The sequence below is a fragment of the Mustela lutreola genome, chromosome 6, assembly GCF_030435805.1.
Source record: "Mustela lutreola isolate mMusLut2 chromosome 6, mMusLut2.pri, whole genome shotgun sequence".
NCBI lineage: Eukaryota > Metazoa > Chordata > Mammalia > Carnivora > Mustelidae > Mustela > Mustela lutreola.
Window position 1 is genome coordinate 117,519,958 of NC_081295.1, and position 14,784 is coordinate 117,534,741.

A 14,784-nucleotide genomic window follows, 5' to 3' on the forward strand; every position below is an offset into this window, starting at 1 on the left:
GGTACAGAGATCCGCTTCTTTCCCAACCACCGCTCCGCTCCCAAACCTTGAAGGCTCGCTGTAATGCTCTGAGGAGGGCAGAAGAGGGCAGCACCTCACTTCACGGACCAGAAAGAGCTACTGCCCCGTTCAAGGTCACGTGGCCACCTATAGCCAGAACCAGGCCAGGTTCCAGCTCCCAGAACCCATTTAGTGCCTTCCCGAACTATCTAATCCATTAGTTCATTCACTCAACTAATATTTACTGAACATTTACTCTGTGCCTGGTCTGATCTAGCTCTGTGCAATACATATGTGTAAAAGGCACCATCCCCACCCTCGGGGAGTTCATGGACCTCGCTCATTACAGGATTTTGGTGGTGGGGACAGCATTGTGCAAAGGTGGACAGGGGTCCCTCGACTCACATCACAGAGGTTCTCAAGAGCACTGAGGTACGTGGGAGTCCCTGCTGCTTTGAAAGTCTTTGAAAAGGTGGGTAAGTGCCATCACGGCCTAATTAACCTGATTTCTGACCCTGAGAAGTCAGGAGGCTAAGTGAGTAAGTCAGAGATAATGGGGTCTGCCAAGACCTGGTTAGTTTGGGATGTGAGCTGAGTTACACAGAGGCCTATGAGGTAGAGGTCGCCCGGATATGCTTGTTTGGAAGACCGGAGAATGTTCTGCCCTTGGCCTCCGCACCAGTGAGACCTCCAAGTTCAGAGTACAGTGACTGGCATATTAAAACAAAAACAAAAACAATCCACTAGTATTGGCTTTTTTAAAAAAGGCATTATAAGGAGAGAGGAGCCAATTAGAGTTGCCAAATTTAGCAAATAAAAATATGGGTAGCCTAGTTAAATGTGAATTTCAGAGACACAACAAATAATAGCAATACTGGGGCCATCCTTATACTAAATAATGAGTCATTGTTTATCTGAAATTCACATTTAACGCAGTGTCCTGTATTTTATCTAGCAACCCTGGAACTAATGCAAGAAGAGTTCTCTTAAGTACCTTGTCATGGGGAAACGGGAAATAAGCAAAAGGAAGAAAAATATACAGGAGGATTTATCAATACCTATAACTGTAACATAACAACATCTGGGCTCTAAACACAGGCTTTAAGTTAGAATGACAATGACTATTATGTTCCATTCCCCCTTGAGCACCAGGGAATAAGCATTCCAGATGCCTCCTCCATCCCGTTCACAGGGCTCAAGGCCTTAGGGCCTGCAGCCACGGACAAACCACAAGACCACTCCTGGGAGGAAAGCCAGGAGACCACGGCCAGGAGGACCCCTCTGGGTGGGACCGGTCTCTCCCCACCCATGTGGCCCCCAGCACGATCCCCCTGACTAGTCTGGGCCACAGAATCAGAGTGTCAGAGAAGGCAGAGGGTGTAGGAACACCCGAGATTTGATTCTTTTCAGCCTCTCAAAGGTACAGTTAGTTAGCGATGTAGGAAATGTTGGGGTTTGGAGCTGGCGGCCGAGAAAGAATTCTTGAGGCGTCTTCAATGCAAAAACGGTGGTTTTATTGAAGCACGGGGACAGGACCTGTGAGCAGAAAAGGCTGCCCTGGGATTGTGAAGGGTGACTGAGGATATACTTTCGAGTTTGGAGGGTTTTAGGGACAGCACAGGCCTCTGGAGTATTTTGGAAGCAAAGTTTCCAGGATACTGAGGGGACTAGAGGGGGCTGGCTATGGTTAGGAAAAGGTCATTTATTACTGTTTAGGAGAAACTCTGTCATGAGTCCCTTTGCATGTAGATCAGTGGGCCATATTTTGGAAGATGATTGCCAACTTGTATCTTGGGGGTAGAGATAAAGGAAGTTTCCACAGGAATTTTTAGATGGTAAAGCAGACTGACAGGATCCTGGAGGGTTAGGGTAAGATTGTCCTTTGCCCTTAGGGAAGTGTCAATATTGAGGCAGCTAAGCTCCCAGAGGGAGGTCATTCTGCCCATTTCAAGGACTCATCAGTGGGCTGTCGGCAATAAGGAAATTTAATTTTTTTCTCTTGTCTTTGTTTTCCACATCAGTTAGGTTCTTCCTGGAAGAACCTTCAGAAGGGTACCTGTGCGGACTCCTGCTCCCTGACATGGTCCCCTTAAATGTAGGTTCCACCAGGCCCCCTTAGCACAGCCTCCCACACTGCCTGTCTAACATTTGCATGCATCTCCCAGAGGCCCCAACCCAGCTCAGGGCTCTCTTACACCCCAGTGCTCTGGGTCTTGCATTCCAGGATTTGCTAAGCAAATACATCTGAAGTCTGTGGGCAGCCCAGGCTTCCTTGCTGGGCCTGACCGGGACTGGAGGTTATCCACACTCCAGCAAGCAGTGGGGCTCGTTTTTGTGTGTGTGGTTTTTTTTCTTTTTTTTTCCTGGGTGGACTGGAAAAATTGAGGCAGAGTGTGTCTTTCTCACAGAATGTTTTCATTGAGGCATGAACAGCAAAACGATTCGGCCCTCATGCCGCCCTCCTACTGGGAGACGGGGAAGGAAGGGATATCTGGCCTCCTGTTTCCTCTACAACCACAGCGGGACTCACAGGAGCACAGGGCAGCCTGCTCAACATGGAAGCAACCGCGAGCCTTGGGGAGCTCTGAAGGACCTCATGCCTGATGAGCTCTGTGAGGGATTCCGGTGAGCAGCCAAGAGTCCAGTGGTTGCAGATCAAGCCTTTGGTCCACTAGGAGAATTCAAAACAAAACAAAAGAACTTGGTCTCTTGACACCACACGAGAGAGGACAGTGCACTCCCCGCCCCCCACGTGTTCGACCTGGAGACTAGATCCTGGGATGCCAGGATGGATGCAGTCCCTCTCAAAGAAGAGAAAGGAAGGCCTAGAATTCAGTCAGCCAGGAGGAGGAAGTACTGTGGGCTCTTCAGAGCCCATCCATGCTGGTGTCCATCTGTCTGTCCAGAGCAGAGTAGTGGAAGGACTGGAAGTCCACTGAGAAGCTGAGAGGATGTCTAGGCAAAGAGTGCTTGCCCAAGGGAAGCATGACCTCCACACCAACAGGCTTGGTAGTGGGCAACACCTGGTCCCCAAAAGGCCTAGGGTAAGGGGGATGCATCTGAGAGCCTTGGAGAGAAGGCTCTACCTTGGGGTCATCACATTCTCTCCCACTCCAGCTCAAGTTCTCTCTTGGTTCACAGCTTCCTAGAAAAAAGACAGAGAGTCATCATTTCTAAGTCCCTCATCGAGGACTTTCCTCCCCATATTTCCACTGAGAACATCCACAGCTTCCTATATGTCAGGCAGCCCCAAGCAAAGAGCCAGGCCCCATTCTAGCCAATTGGATGCGTGGAAGTTGGAAATCTCAATTTATATCAAAAAATCAGTTAGCAAATCCCAATTTATTATACAAGGGGTTTTTTTGTTTGTTTGCTTGCTTATTTGTTTTTGCAAATGGAGAATTCCATCTGCAGAGCAGGAGTTGAAAAAAGAGTGTTTGAAATGTTATTCAATTTACAAAAGTCTGATTAATATTTGGTTTTTCAGGAAGAGGAAGGAAGTAGAGTGACCTCTTGAGTGCTAAGTGTGGTTGTGTAAACTGCAGACTGCACAAGGAGACCCTGCCAATACAGAGGGGAGGCATCTCACAGAAATATTTATGCCACAGGTTATTTGTACAGTTTGGTGTCTTTGTAAACCATTCATACAGATGTCTAGCAGGTGGCAGTCAACTGTTTTAACAAAATCAGTATGTTATCACAATCTTCCAGGAGCTGGCAATCAAGTTCTCCAGGAAAGGGTACTGTTTTCTTAGTGCACAAAACAATATATGGGCTCATGTTGGCCTTCGCTATGACCAGGAAGAGGTGGGTGGGGTCAGAAAGGAAACTGGGTGGGTGGAGCTCAGAGGTCACTGCAACATCTGGGCACAGAGCAGGTAGTGTCTGGCTTCCAGGGTCATCCTGGTCAGTTCCACACCTCAGGGTCGCTGTATTCCTGGATCCAGCTGGGGTGAGGCCTGTAGGTGACCCAAACTGTCTCAGAAGTGGAGAGAAGAGAGAAGTCGAGTGGGCAGGGAGCAGACCTGGATGTAAGATGCCAAGAAAGCACATGTGAGGAGTAATGATACAAAAAAGGGGACAGTGGGAAACCTCATGTTTCAAGGCCTCTTCTACCTGCTGTGTGACCCTGGGCAGTCATTGGCCCTCTCAAGGAAATTGCAAGAAGACTCCTGCAGACTGTACCTCAGAGAAATGCTGGCCTGGGGACCTGTCCGTTCTTGGATAGTTTTCAACTCTGACTGTGTCATTCTGTTTAAACCCTGTAATAACTCCCTAGCACCAAAAAGTCCAGCTTTGTTAGCATGGTTCCTAAGCCAGCCTGCCCTATCCCTGCCATGTCTGCCCGTGCACCTGTAAGTGCACCTCCAGGCCTCTCCCTGCCCAGACAAAGTAGACTAGAGCCTGTGACATCTGATTCACTCCAGGGCTCCTTTTACCCTGGGAGGCTGTATTCCTTAGTGTTTGACACCAAGATGTTGGTGACAGACAACTTGGATTCAGATCCTGGCTCTGCCATCTCCCTACTCTGTGACTTTAGGCATGTTGCTCACCATCTCTGTGCCTCTATGCCTGGATCATAGTAACTACTCAGTAAGTTTTAGCTATTATCATTACATTTCCATTTGAATAGGGGGAAATTCCACAGTAACTCAAAGGAGGAGCTCTCTAGCTATAGAAATGGTAGAAATCAGAGGAGTCTGACAGACTTGGCAGCTGCTGAGAGGATTTGAGTAGTAATTAGCAAGAGGGACCTCCCCCTTTTCCATTTAGAGCCTGTAGGCAGTCGCTGAATTTCTCAATCTGTTTTGCCATTTACAGGCCTGTTACACAACCTGAATCAGATGACCACAGAACTCTTATGGGAGGAGAGCCAAGGCTAGCAGAGGAAAGTCAGGCTGACACACATATCTGAGAGCCAAGCCTAGCAGAGGAAAGTCAGGCTGACACACTTATCTAGCCACAGTCCAGGGGCAGAGTGTATTTGGCATATCTGTTGGTCCTGGAATGAAAGGGACAGGGAGCAGACTCAACTCCAATGTGTAGCCTAAGCAGAGCTATACCAGACAACCCACAGAACTCTGACAGAGTAAAAGAAACATGTGTTCTGGAATCCACTGAGATGCGGGGGATGTTTGTTATGTAGCATTATCAAACAGAAATACTGACTAATACAACCAGGATCAGAGTATGATTTTGAACATCTGATTTTAAAAACACAAAGGGAGGGGCTCCTGGGTGGTTCAGTCGGTTAAATATCCAACTCTTGCTTTTGGCTCAAGTTGTGATCTCAGGGTAGTAAGAGAGAACCCTGCATCGAGCTTGGCATCAGGCCCCATGCTCAGCATGGGGTCTACTTGAGATTCTCTCCTTCTCCCTCTGCCCCTCCACTTCAATGGTTTTCTCTCTCTCTCTCGCAAATGAATGAATGGATGCATAAATAATAAGAACATAAAATCTTTAAGAAACACACAAGGAGAAAGAGAAGGAGAGAGAGATATTAATGTATGGAACTTCTACCCTATAGTTGTTTTTTTTTTAAGATTTTATTTATTTATTTGATAAAGAGAGAGATCACAAGTAGGCAGAGAGGCAGGCAGAGAGAAAGGAGGAAGCAGGCACCCCACCAAGCAGAGAGCCCAATGCGGGACTTGATCCCAGGACCCTGGGATCATGATCTGAGCCAAAGGTGGAGGCTTTAACCCACTGAGCCACCCAGGTGCCCCTACCCTGTAGCTTTTATTCTCACTTCTTTCCTCTTTATTGGGAGGAATATCCGCTGGAGGCCAGAAGTTGCACAGGTCTAGCCCATGGATGTGACAGTGTCTCTTGTGATTGTACTCTGTTAGGAAATGAGCAGATTTTCTCTCTTTCTGGATCTCTCCTTCTCTATACCTAACCTTTCTGAGCTTCTCTTTTCTACCCCCTACCCTGGTGTTTGAAGCTCAGAGCAGTGAATTTGCATGGAATTGCTTAAGAACATTAACTGGTAAACTGCTTCCAGGCAGTTTCATAATCTGTTCTATAAAGGAACACCGCAGATGGCATGTGTGACCTACTGACAACAGGGTTTCCCACAGCTGTGAATGTTGTTTTGTTTGTTTTTATCACAGCCTGCTTCTGTATAAAGTACCTTGATTCCTAGAAGTTTATCGACCAAGGTAGCTTTGGCTGAATTGCGGTTCCACCACTCCGATGCACAGATGGAGGCCTGGCCCGGGAATGAAGGGACTCGAGCCTGGGCCTGGCTTCCAGATGGCACTCCCAGGCCCAAGGAAGTTTCCTCACCCCCACAGCAGACCTGCCTGTGTTCTCCTGACCAAACTTGACCTTGAGCTCCTAGAGACAGAGATACGGACACTCAAAAGTCAAAGAAGTCTTGGGGCTGAAGACCAAGGAACAGAGCGAAACTAATCCCAGGATTCACTAATTCCATGACCCCAAGGGGACTGCCAACTGCCCATTGGATTACAGGATGGGCACCTTCCCTCCCCATCATTTAATCCAAAAGTTGACACATGCCTCTGCCCCACTTTCTACGGCAGCTCTGAGAATCTCCTTCCCACCATACTGCTCCCCAAACCCACCAAGTACCTACTTGCCCAGACCTCAAAGTGGGCCTGTGGCTGCTGGGGTGAGACTCTGACCCTGATCTGTCTGATACATCTCTCTGCCCACCTGGGATAGGAACAACACGGAAGGATGTCACTTAGAATGATTTGGGCATTTTTCTGACCAATGGAGGCTGGAAGCGAAGTAGATAGCTGTGTGGGTCTGTTCCAGTCAGAGAATATTTTGATAATCCAGTAAAATCGTTGTTGATTACTCCTGGCTTGGTTTGTGTTTGAAGCTGGCATTTTTCATCTGTAAGTATGTATGTATGTATGCATGTCCCTTTAAAAAAGTAGTTCAGTAAAAAATTAAGACTTGGTTCTTGTCTTTGGTCTGAAGTTCAATTTTGGGGTAAACTCTTAAAAGTTAGGAATCGAGGGGTGCCTGGGTGGCTCAGTAGGTTAAGCATCTGCCTTCGGCTCAGGTCATAATCTCAGGGTCCTAGGATCGAGCCCTGCATCAGGCTCTCTGCTCAGCAAGGAGTCTGCTTCTCCCCCTCCCTCTGTGATCTCTCTCACGCTGTCTCAAATAAATAAATAACATCTTTAAAAAAAAAGTTGAGGATTTAGTTCAATTTGCTTTCTCTAGAGCCCAGAAGAGTGGTTGGTACTCATTAGGTGCTCAATAAAAGTTAAAACTTATGGAATCAATAACAATGTAAAATAACCAAAAAACTACAAGCAGCTTACATTGGTAAGGACTTTTAGTTGTACCCTGGCAACAGTTTGGATCTCTTGAGGGTCACAAGGTCACACATCTGTCTAGGTTGGTTTTTAAATATGAATGTGAATTCAGAAGCTGAGAAGTCCTAGTTAACCTCTGCATATAACACTAATATCTACGAAATTATTGAGTGTTAATTACACATCAGGCATTCTGCAAAACAATTTATATGTGGGTCTCATTAAACCTTCACAATATTATCCCTGTTTTACAGATCAGGAAATAGAGGCTTAGAAAGATCACATGTCCTAAGCATGATCACTGAGTAAGATTATGGCAGAGAAGGGAATATATACTGGGTGGGTCTGATTCCAAAGTCCAGCTCCTAACACCTGCTCCTACTGACTCTTCCTTGACCCCTTGTAATCTTCCTGTGGACTCTTCCCAGAGCTTTTACTCCCCATGGAACTTGAGAAACATTAATCATGCTCACTGCAATTTGCCGCCTGTTTTTTTGGATCGTGGATGTCTTGGGAAGCTTATTCTGGTGCTACTTGTCTTTTGTTTGTTCTTCTTAAACATCTTGCTCATCCAATTGGAGTCTTCAGCGGGGTTCCCTCTGGGCAACAGATGAAATAAATAGTTTGTTAATGACCTGTCCTGTGTCCTCCACTATCAGGGCCCTGCTCCAGCTCACAAGATAGACACACCAATGTCTTTTAACCCTGGCTAAGCCCCAGACTTCCCACAACAAACATTTGTATTTATAATCAATGACTATTTATCTAAGTAACATCATGCTAATGAGTCAACTGAAACTCAACTGAAATTTTGTAAATTATAAGTCAATGCAATAAAGTGTAAACCCTATGAACAAAATGCATAGTATATGCCCAAGCACAAAATTTTTAAATTCATGAAAACTCTTGCAAAAAGTTTTATAATTAAAATTGTACTTAATGTGAGAACCAGGTATGTTTTGATATATTTGATACAATATAGAGTTGGAACATCAAAAGGACCTGCTCTGCCAATAGGTGCCGCTGTGGCCATGGAGAACCCCAGCCACCACCAGAACTTCCCCAAGGCAGGAGGGATGAGGTTGAGGAGGGAAGAGGTACTCTTTGACCCACCTTCTGATCTCCTGCTTGTGTCTTCCATTGGCTAACCCAACTGGAAAGAAGCCAGCAAAGGAAGCCTGGGTAATGTGACCCCCAAGGAACTTAAAAAAATACCAGTCCTGGGGTGCCTGGGCAGCACAGTCAGTTGAGCCTCCAACTCTTGGTTTCGGCTCAGGTCATGATCTCAGGGTCATGAGACTGGGCCCCACATGGGGCTCTGCACTCATTGCAGAGTCTGCTTAAGACTCACTCTCCCTCTCTCTCTTCCCCTACAAAACCCCCCATGCTTCCCCACCCCCGTACTCATGTGCTATCTAAAAAAAATAAATAAATATTTAAAAAACAACTACCACCAATCTTCAGGCCCTCTCAGAATGACTGTGAAGGTAAGTAATGGAGAACATGTCACACAACCCAGACAATTAATGAGTATTATAAAAAAAGACTTTCTGAGGACTATCTATAACATAGGAATATTAGCCTGCTTATTGTGCTGATAGAATATAATTTGTATTAAAGGAGGCCTTTGACAGAGTCCCACAATTCATTTGGCCAGGAAATAGCCTATTTCAGGCTAGGATGCAGCATGCCTGCTAGCTCCCTTGAACTGAGACACCACCAGAGAGTAAGACATGGGAGGTGGGGGTGCACATTCTCCCACTGCACTCAGAGAAGGGGCATTCCCCAGTGAGTACAGGAAGGAGCTGACGAGAATGACACTGTGAGCACAAATAGCTCATTTCCCATTCATTGCCCCCACTGAAGACGAGAGAAATGTAAAGGGGTGGACTGTAATCACACAAACCAGAAAAGGATCCCAGTGTTGTTATGGCAGCTAAAAAGAAGGAAAATTTCATTTAGCTGGGCCCTCCTCCCCCCGCCAAAGGAAAGAATGTGTCCCTAGTTAAGGAGAAACTTACGTTATGTGAGGCTTGCTGGTGGCTTCCTTCACATTAACCAAAGGCATGGCATCTTTCAGATTTGAAGAGGCAAGAGGAGCTATAGTCAAAAGTAAAAATAGAGGAGACGAGAGAAGGTGACAAAATCTTGCCCATTTCAACTCATCTGTCACCTCCAAAAAGCCTTTCTTAACCCCCCAGAGAGAAGTGATTTTAATCTCTATGAGTACTTCCAGCACTCTGTGTTTGCTAGTAATGTAGTACTTAATCATTTGTGCTGTGTTTTTAAGGTTGGTATCTCTGTCATCCCCTCGGCTGCCGGGGAGATTTCCTGAGTGAGGAGCTGAGAGCTGTTTAGCTTTGAAGCCTCTAGAGCAGTGCTTCTCAAACTATCTGTAGACAATACCAGTTTTAAAGAACCATCTTTTTAAAATCTTTTTTTGGAATCCAAATGGACTAGTACTTTTGTGACATACAATACAAGGAATTAGTAGGAAAATGACCAAGCTCTTGGATGTCATGGCTGTAAACATTTCTAAATGCTTACTTTCAACCTCTGTACTCAGTTCATTGTGAATTAGTAACAAATAGTTTGGGGACCAGCATTTGCTCACGGAGCACTCTTGGAGTAGCTCTGCCCTGGAAGAGCAGTTATTACAATAACAAAAACCTTCTGGTACAGTAGTTCTCAATCACAGTTCTCAAAAGAACCCCCCGGAGGGCTTATAAAAAGATAGATAGCTGGGTCCCACCACCCTGAGTTAGTAGGTCTGTGATATGACCTGAAAATTTTCATTCCTAACAAGTCCCCCAGGTGTAGAGTTTGCTGTAGGTCAGAGACCAACCTTTGACAATCAGTGGACGAAAAGTAAGAACAAAGGTCAAGAACACTGCCCCCTTGTGGTGGCCTATCCTCAAAACAGGTAGAATGGCTAAAGCTAACTGCTGACTTTACCAAAGCACCTCCCAACGCAATAGTTATAGGCAACTAATGAGTTGTTGAACACTACGTCAAAAACTAATAATGTACAACAATAAATCTTGGAACACTGCATCAAAACTAATGATGTATTTTATGATGACTAACAACACACACACAAACTAATGATGTTGGCTAACTGACAACAACTATGCTGGCTAACTGAACATAATTTAAAAAATAATAACGCAATGGTTGTCACTCCCATGTTGTGGCACACTTGCTGAGGGGCTCCAGACATAAGGAAGGTGGGAGAAGCCAGAAGGGTCCATACCTTGGGGCTGTTCTGGGCCCAGTTCCTCCACAGGTGGCTGTCCAGGTGACACTGAAGAACACAGGGGCAGTGTTTGAGATGTCCCCACAGATGAAGACCCCAGGAATGGCCTGGGTGACAGAGGTGACTGGGAGGGTGGGGATCTTGGCGATGATCCAGTCGTTTGTACCCTCTGCTGTGGTGGTGATATATGAGACAGCACAGGTGTAGAGCTGAGTGGTAAGGGCACAGCTGGGCGTGATACAGGGGGCAAGTCAGCTGGAGAATGTGATGGTGATGAGGCCAGTGGAGATGCAGGTGACTGCTCAAATGAAGAGACAAGTGGTGAAACAGGTGATTCTACAGGCCACTCATGTGTGGATTCAGGTGTCTGCACAGGTGAGGACACAAGTGGACTGTGGCAGCTCTTTCCTTCCCCTTCGGGAGCCCACTGTGTGTGAGGTTGTATGGATTCTTCTTGCTCTGTTTGGAGGCTTGACTGACTGTGTTCAGGGCACTCACTGCCAAGGGCAAGTTCTATATTGCAGTATACTTCCACACGGGGGAACATCACTCTCTTGGAGGGAGAATTGAGGTAAGCAGCATCTAGGAAAACAATGGCATTGGGTCACCGGTGGCATTACTAGCCCCTGGCATCAGCATGGCATTTTCAAAAAGTGATTTCCCAAGTTATTTTCATAAGCAGGATTAGTGCTTTTTAATGGCCTTTGTTTACTTACTCAAATTTATATTGAGTATTTGATTATGTATTGATTCACTTATTCGACAGATGTTTATTGAGCATCTATATGTGCCAGACATTATACCAGGTACTGAGGAGTGAGGGAGACAAAAACAGGTGTGATGGTTCTTGGCCTCTTGGAGTTTACAGTCTGGCTTGGGAACAGGCATTGATTATCCAGATAATCTCATTTTTACCAGGACAAGTTCTAGGTGAAAAAGGAACATGATGTTATGAGAGAGAGGGAAGCAGGGAGGACTTCTTCAGGAGGGTTTCCCTGAGGGAGCAACATTTGCGCTGAGATCTGAAGGGTGAGTGAGGGTACAGGGGGTGTTGGTGTGGGATGGGGAGGAGCATTTCAGACAGTACGAACAGCACACACAGATGCCACAGGTTTGAGGGAGCATGAGGAAGGCCTGAAAGGTCAGTGTGGTTGGAGCAGGGGTGGGGGCACTTTGGTGGGAAATGGGGCTGAGGAGGCCACTGGAGCCCAACCATACTTGTAGAAACCATTGAGAGCCCTTGGTTTTCACGGAGACCATGAAAGACCTACAGGCAATGGGGCTGCTGCACTGTCTCTGGTTTTGACAAGATCACTGTGACTGCTGTGTGGAGACTCACTGAGAAGGGCCTAGAGGACCCAGGGAAATGTGTAAGGGTGCGGTGGAGAGGTGTTTAGGGCTTGCACCTGGAATGAGAGAGAAAGAACTAGAAGATTCTATTTAGGAGGTAAAATAAATGAGAACTGACAATGGATTGACTCGGGGGAAGAGAGGAGGGAGCTGGCTTGCACAGCCAGGTGGATGCTGGCGCTGACAGGGTGAATAGGAAGAAGGTGGGTTAAGGGAGCAGTGAGGAGGACACAGATTAAAGTTTGTTTGAGGATATGTGGATTTTAGGGGGACTTAGAGATATCCAAGGAGAGATGAAAAGTGTGGGCAGTCAGATATATGGGTTGGATCTCAGAGAAGAGTTGAGGGTTAGAGGTTACATTTGGGAATCTGTCTATGGATGGTCACTGAAGCTGTGATGGTGGCCATGGAGGAGGTTGCCTAGGGAGAAAAAGCAGAGTGAGAAGAGGAGAGAGCCAGGACTGAGTGAGGAGGGGGATAGGGGAACCCAGGCCAAGATTCTAAAATGGGCAAGACTGGGGTAGACCTACAAGTTGCTGGTAAGGATCCATTTGAGAAGTGGGGATTGGATATATAAAAGAGAGATGAAATAATGGATAATTCAAGAGTGCTGAGGTGGGAAGGGGTCTGAGCACAGGTAGGGGGTGGGCTCTAGGCAAGAAAAGGGTTGCTTCCTTTAATGTTCTAAGAAGGAGGGAGACAGAGCAGGCTGAGTTTGAATATTTGGTAGTACAAAGTTGAGAAAACTTCCCTCTGTTGGTTTTGTGTTTCTCTGTGAAGTTGTTTGGAGGAAAGGCCTTCTCCTGGTGATCAGGGAGAGGGGAAGTCTTAAGGTGGTGACTATGTTGCCAGGACAAATACAGCACAATCACATTTTATGTAGAAATTCACAAGCTAATTCTAAAATTCATATGGAATTATAAAGGACTTGGAATAGCCTAAACAACTTTTAAAGAAAAAAAAAGGAACAAAGATGGAAAACTAAGACTACCTGTTATCAAGATTTACGATAAAGCTTCAGGGATTAAGACAGTATATTGATGTAGAGACAGAGAAATAGATCAATTGAACAAAACAAAAGGTCTAGAAATAGACCCGTGACATACAGAGACAACTGACTTTACTCAACAGAAAAAGCATAGCCTTTTAAACAAACAATGCTGGAACAGGTAGTCATCTAAATAAAAAGAAAAAAAAAAGCTTTGTTTTATTTCTTGAACCATATTAAAAAATTAACTCAAAATGAAAAATAGAATGAAAAAACAAAAAGCTATAAAACTTCTAGAAGAAAACAGGAAAAACCTTTTTGTGATCTTGAGTAAAGCAAAGATTTCTTAGATAAGACACCAAAAGCATTATCCATAAAGGAAGCAAATTAATAATATGGGCCTCATCAAAATTAAAAACTCCTTTTTAGGAGACTGTTAAAGAACTGAAAAAAGAAATCACAGACCAAGAGAAAATATTTGCAAATCATATTTCAGATAAAGGGCATTTATCAAGAATACATAAAAGCTCTTAAATAAGAAAACGACTCAATTTTTAAGCTGGGCAAAAGAGCCCACTGAGGGGTGCATGGGTGGCTCAATGGGTTAAACCTCTGCCTTCGGCTCAAGTCATGATCTCAGGGTCCTGGGATCAAGCCAGCACCGGGGTCTCTGCTCAGCAGGGACCCTGCTTCCCCTTCTCTCTCTGCCTGCTCCTGATCTCTTTCTGTCAAATAAATAAATAAAACCTTTTAAAAATAAATAAATAAATAAGAGCCCACTGAAAGAGCTCTCAATGACCAAAGGAAATCTGAATATACAGACTTCAGTTAATAATAACCAACATTAGTACATTAATTGTCAACACTACACTAAACTATGTACCAAATTTTATACGTACCATACTATAACTTCTAACAAATATAAGACATAAAAATACGGAATGTGGAGTACATAGAAGCTCTTCATGCTATTTTCACATTTTTTTCGGTAAATCTAAAATTATTCTTTTTTTTTAAGATTTTATTTATTTATTTGACAGACAGAGATCACAAGTAGGCAGAGAGAGAGAGAGAAGGAAGCAGGCTCCCCGCCGAGCAGAGAGCCCGATGCGGGACTCGATCCCAGGACCCTGAGATCATGACTTGAGCCGAAGGCAGCGGCTCAACCCTCTGAGCCACCCAGGCGCCCTAAAATTATTCTTAAAAATAAAGCTTATTATAGGTCTGGGTGGGAAATGATCAAAAGAATTGAACCCTTCAACAAAGATGATATATAGATGGCAAATAAGCATATGAAAAGATGCTCAACATTATTAGTCATTAAGGAGATACAAATTAAAATTATAATCACATGCCATCACACAACTATTCACATGGCTGTAATTAGGAAGACTGACCATTTCAAGTGTTGGTGATAATATGAAGAAACTGGAACTCTTATGCATTGCTGATGAGAAAGTAAAATGGTACAACCACTTCAAAAAACAATTTGGCAGTTTCTTAAAAAGTTAAACATACCTTCTGAGTATATGCCCTTAGTATATATCCCAAAGAATTGAAAAATAAGACATTTGGAAACCTGTGCTAAGAAGAAGAAACAATTCAAATTGTTTTTCGGTAAAGAAAATGCAGTATGCACACAGGTGTATGTCACATGCTACAAAATGGATAAACCTGGAGGACATTATGATAGCGAAATACACCAGTCACAAAAAGTCAAGTCCTGTGTGATTCCATTGATATGAGGTATCTGAAGTAGTCCATCTCCTAGAAGTAGAAAATAGAGTGGTGGTAGCCAGGGCCTAGGAGAAGGAGAAAGATGGAATCACTGAGTGATGGGTATAGAGTCTCAGTTTTGCAAGAGAAAAAAGTCCTGGAGACTGGTTGTACAGTGT

The 14,784-nt window shown here is 44.8% G+C and overlaps 1 protein-coding gene and 1 long non-coding RNA gene across 3 annotated transcripts in view; one reads left to right on the forward strand and one right to left on the reverse strand.

Annotated features, from left to right (window-relative positions):
* Positions 1 to 220: 220 nt before the first annotated feature.
* On the forward strand, positions 221 to 6,917 carry LOC131834187 (uncharacterized). The gene is made up of 3 exons (XR_009354787.1): positions 221 to 432; positions 2,022 to 2,095; positions 6,114 to 6,917. It is a non-coding gene; the product is annotated as an uncharacterized LOC131834187 (long non-coding RNA).
* The window catches only part of PNPLA1 (patatin like phospholipase domain containing 1), a 42,947-nt gene continuing 32,070 nt past the window's right edge, over positions 3,908 to 14,784 (reverse strand). The window contains exons 6-9 of one of the 2 annotated variants that reach the window (XM_059178480.1): positions 10,549 to 11,133; positions 9,317 to 9,395; positions 7,769 to 7,894; positions 3,908 to 4,025 (exon numbers count right to left, since the gene is read on the reverse strand). In XM_059178480.1, coding sequence (XP_059034463.1) covers positions 3,908 to 4,025; positions 7,769 to 7,894; positions 9,317 to 9,395; positions 10,549 to 11,133 — 908 coding nt within the window. Of the gene's footprint in view, positions 4,026 to 7,764; positions 7,895 to 9,316; positions 9,396 to 10,548; positions 11,134 to 14,784 lie in introns of those variants that run through there. The other variant, XM_059178481.1, reaches the window with a different exon arrangement.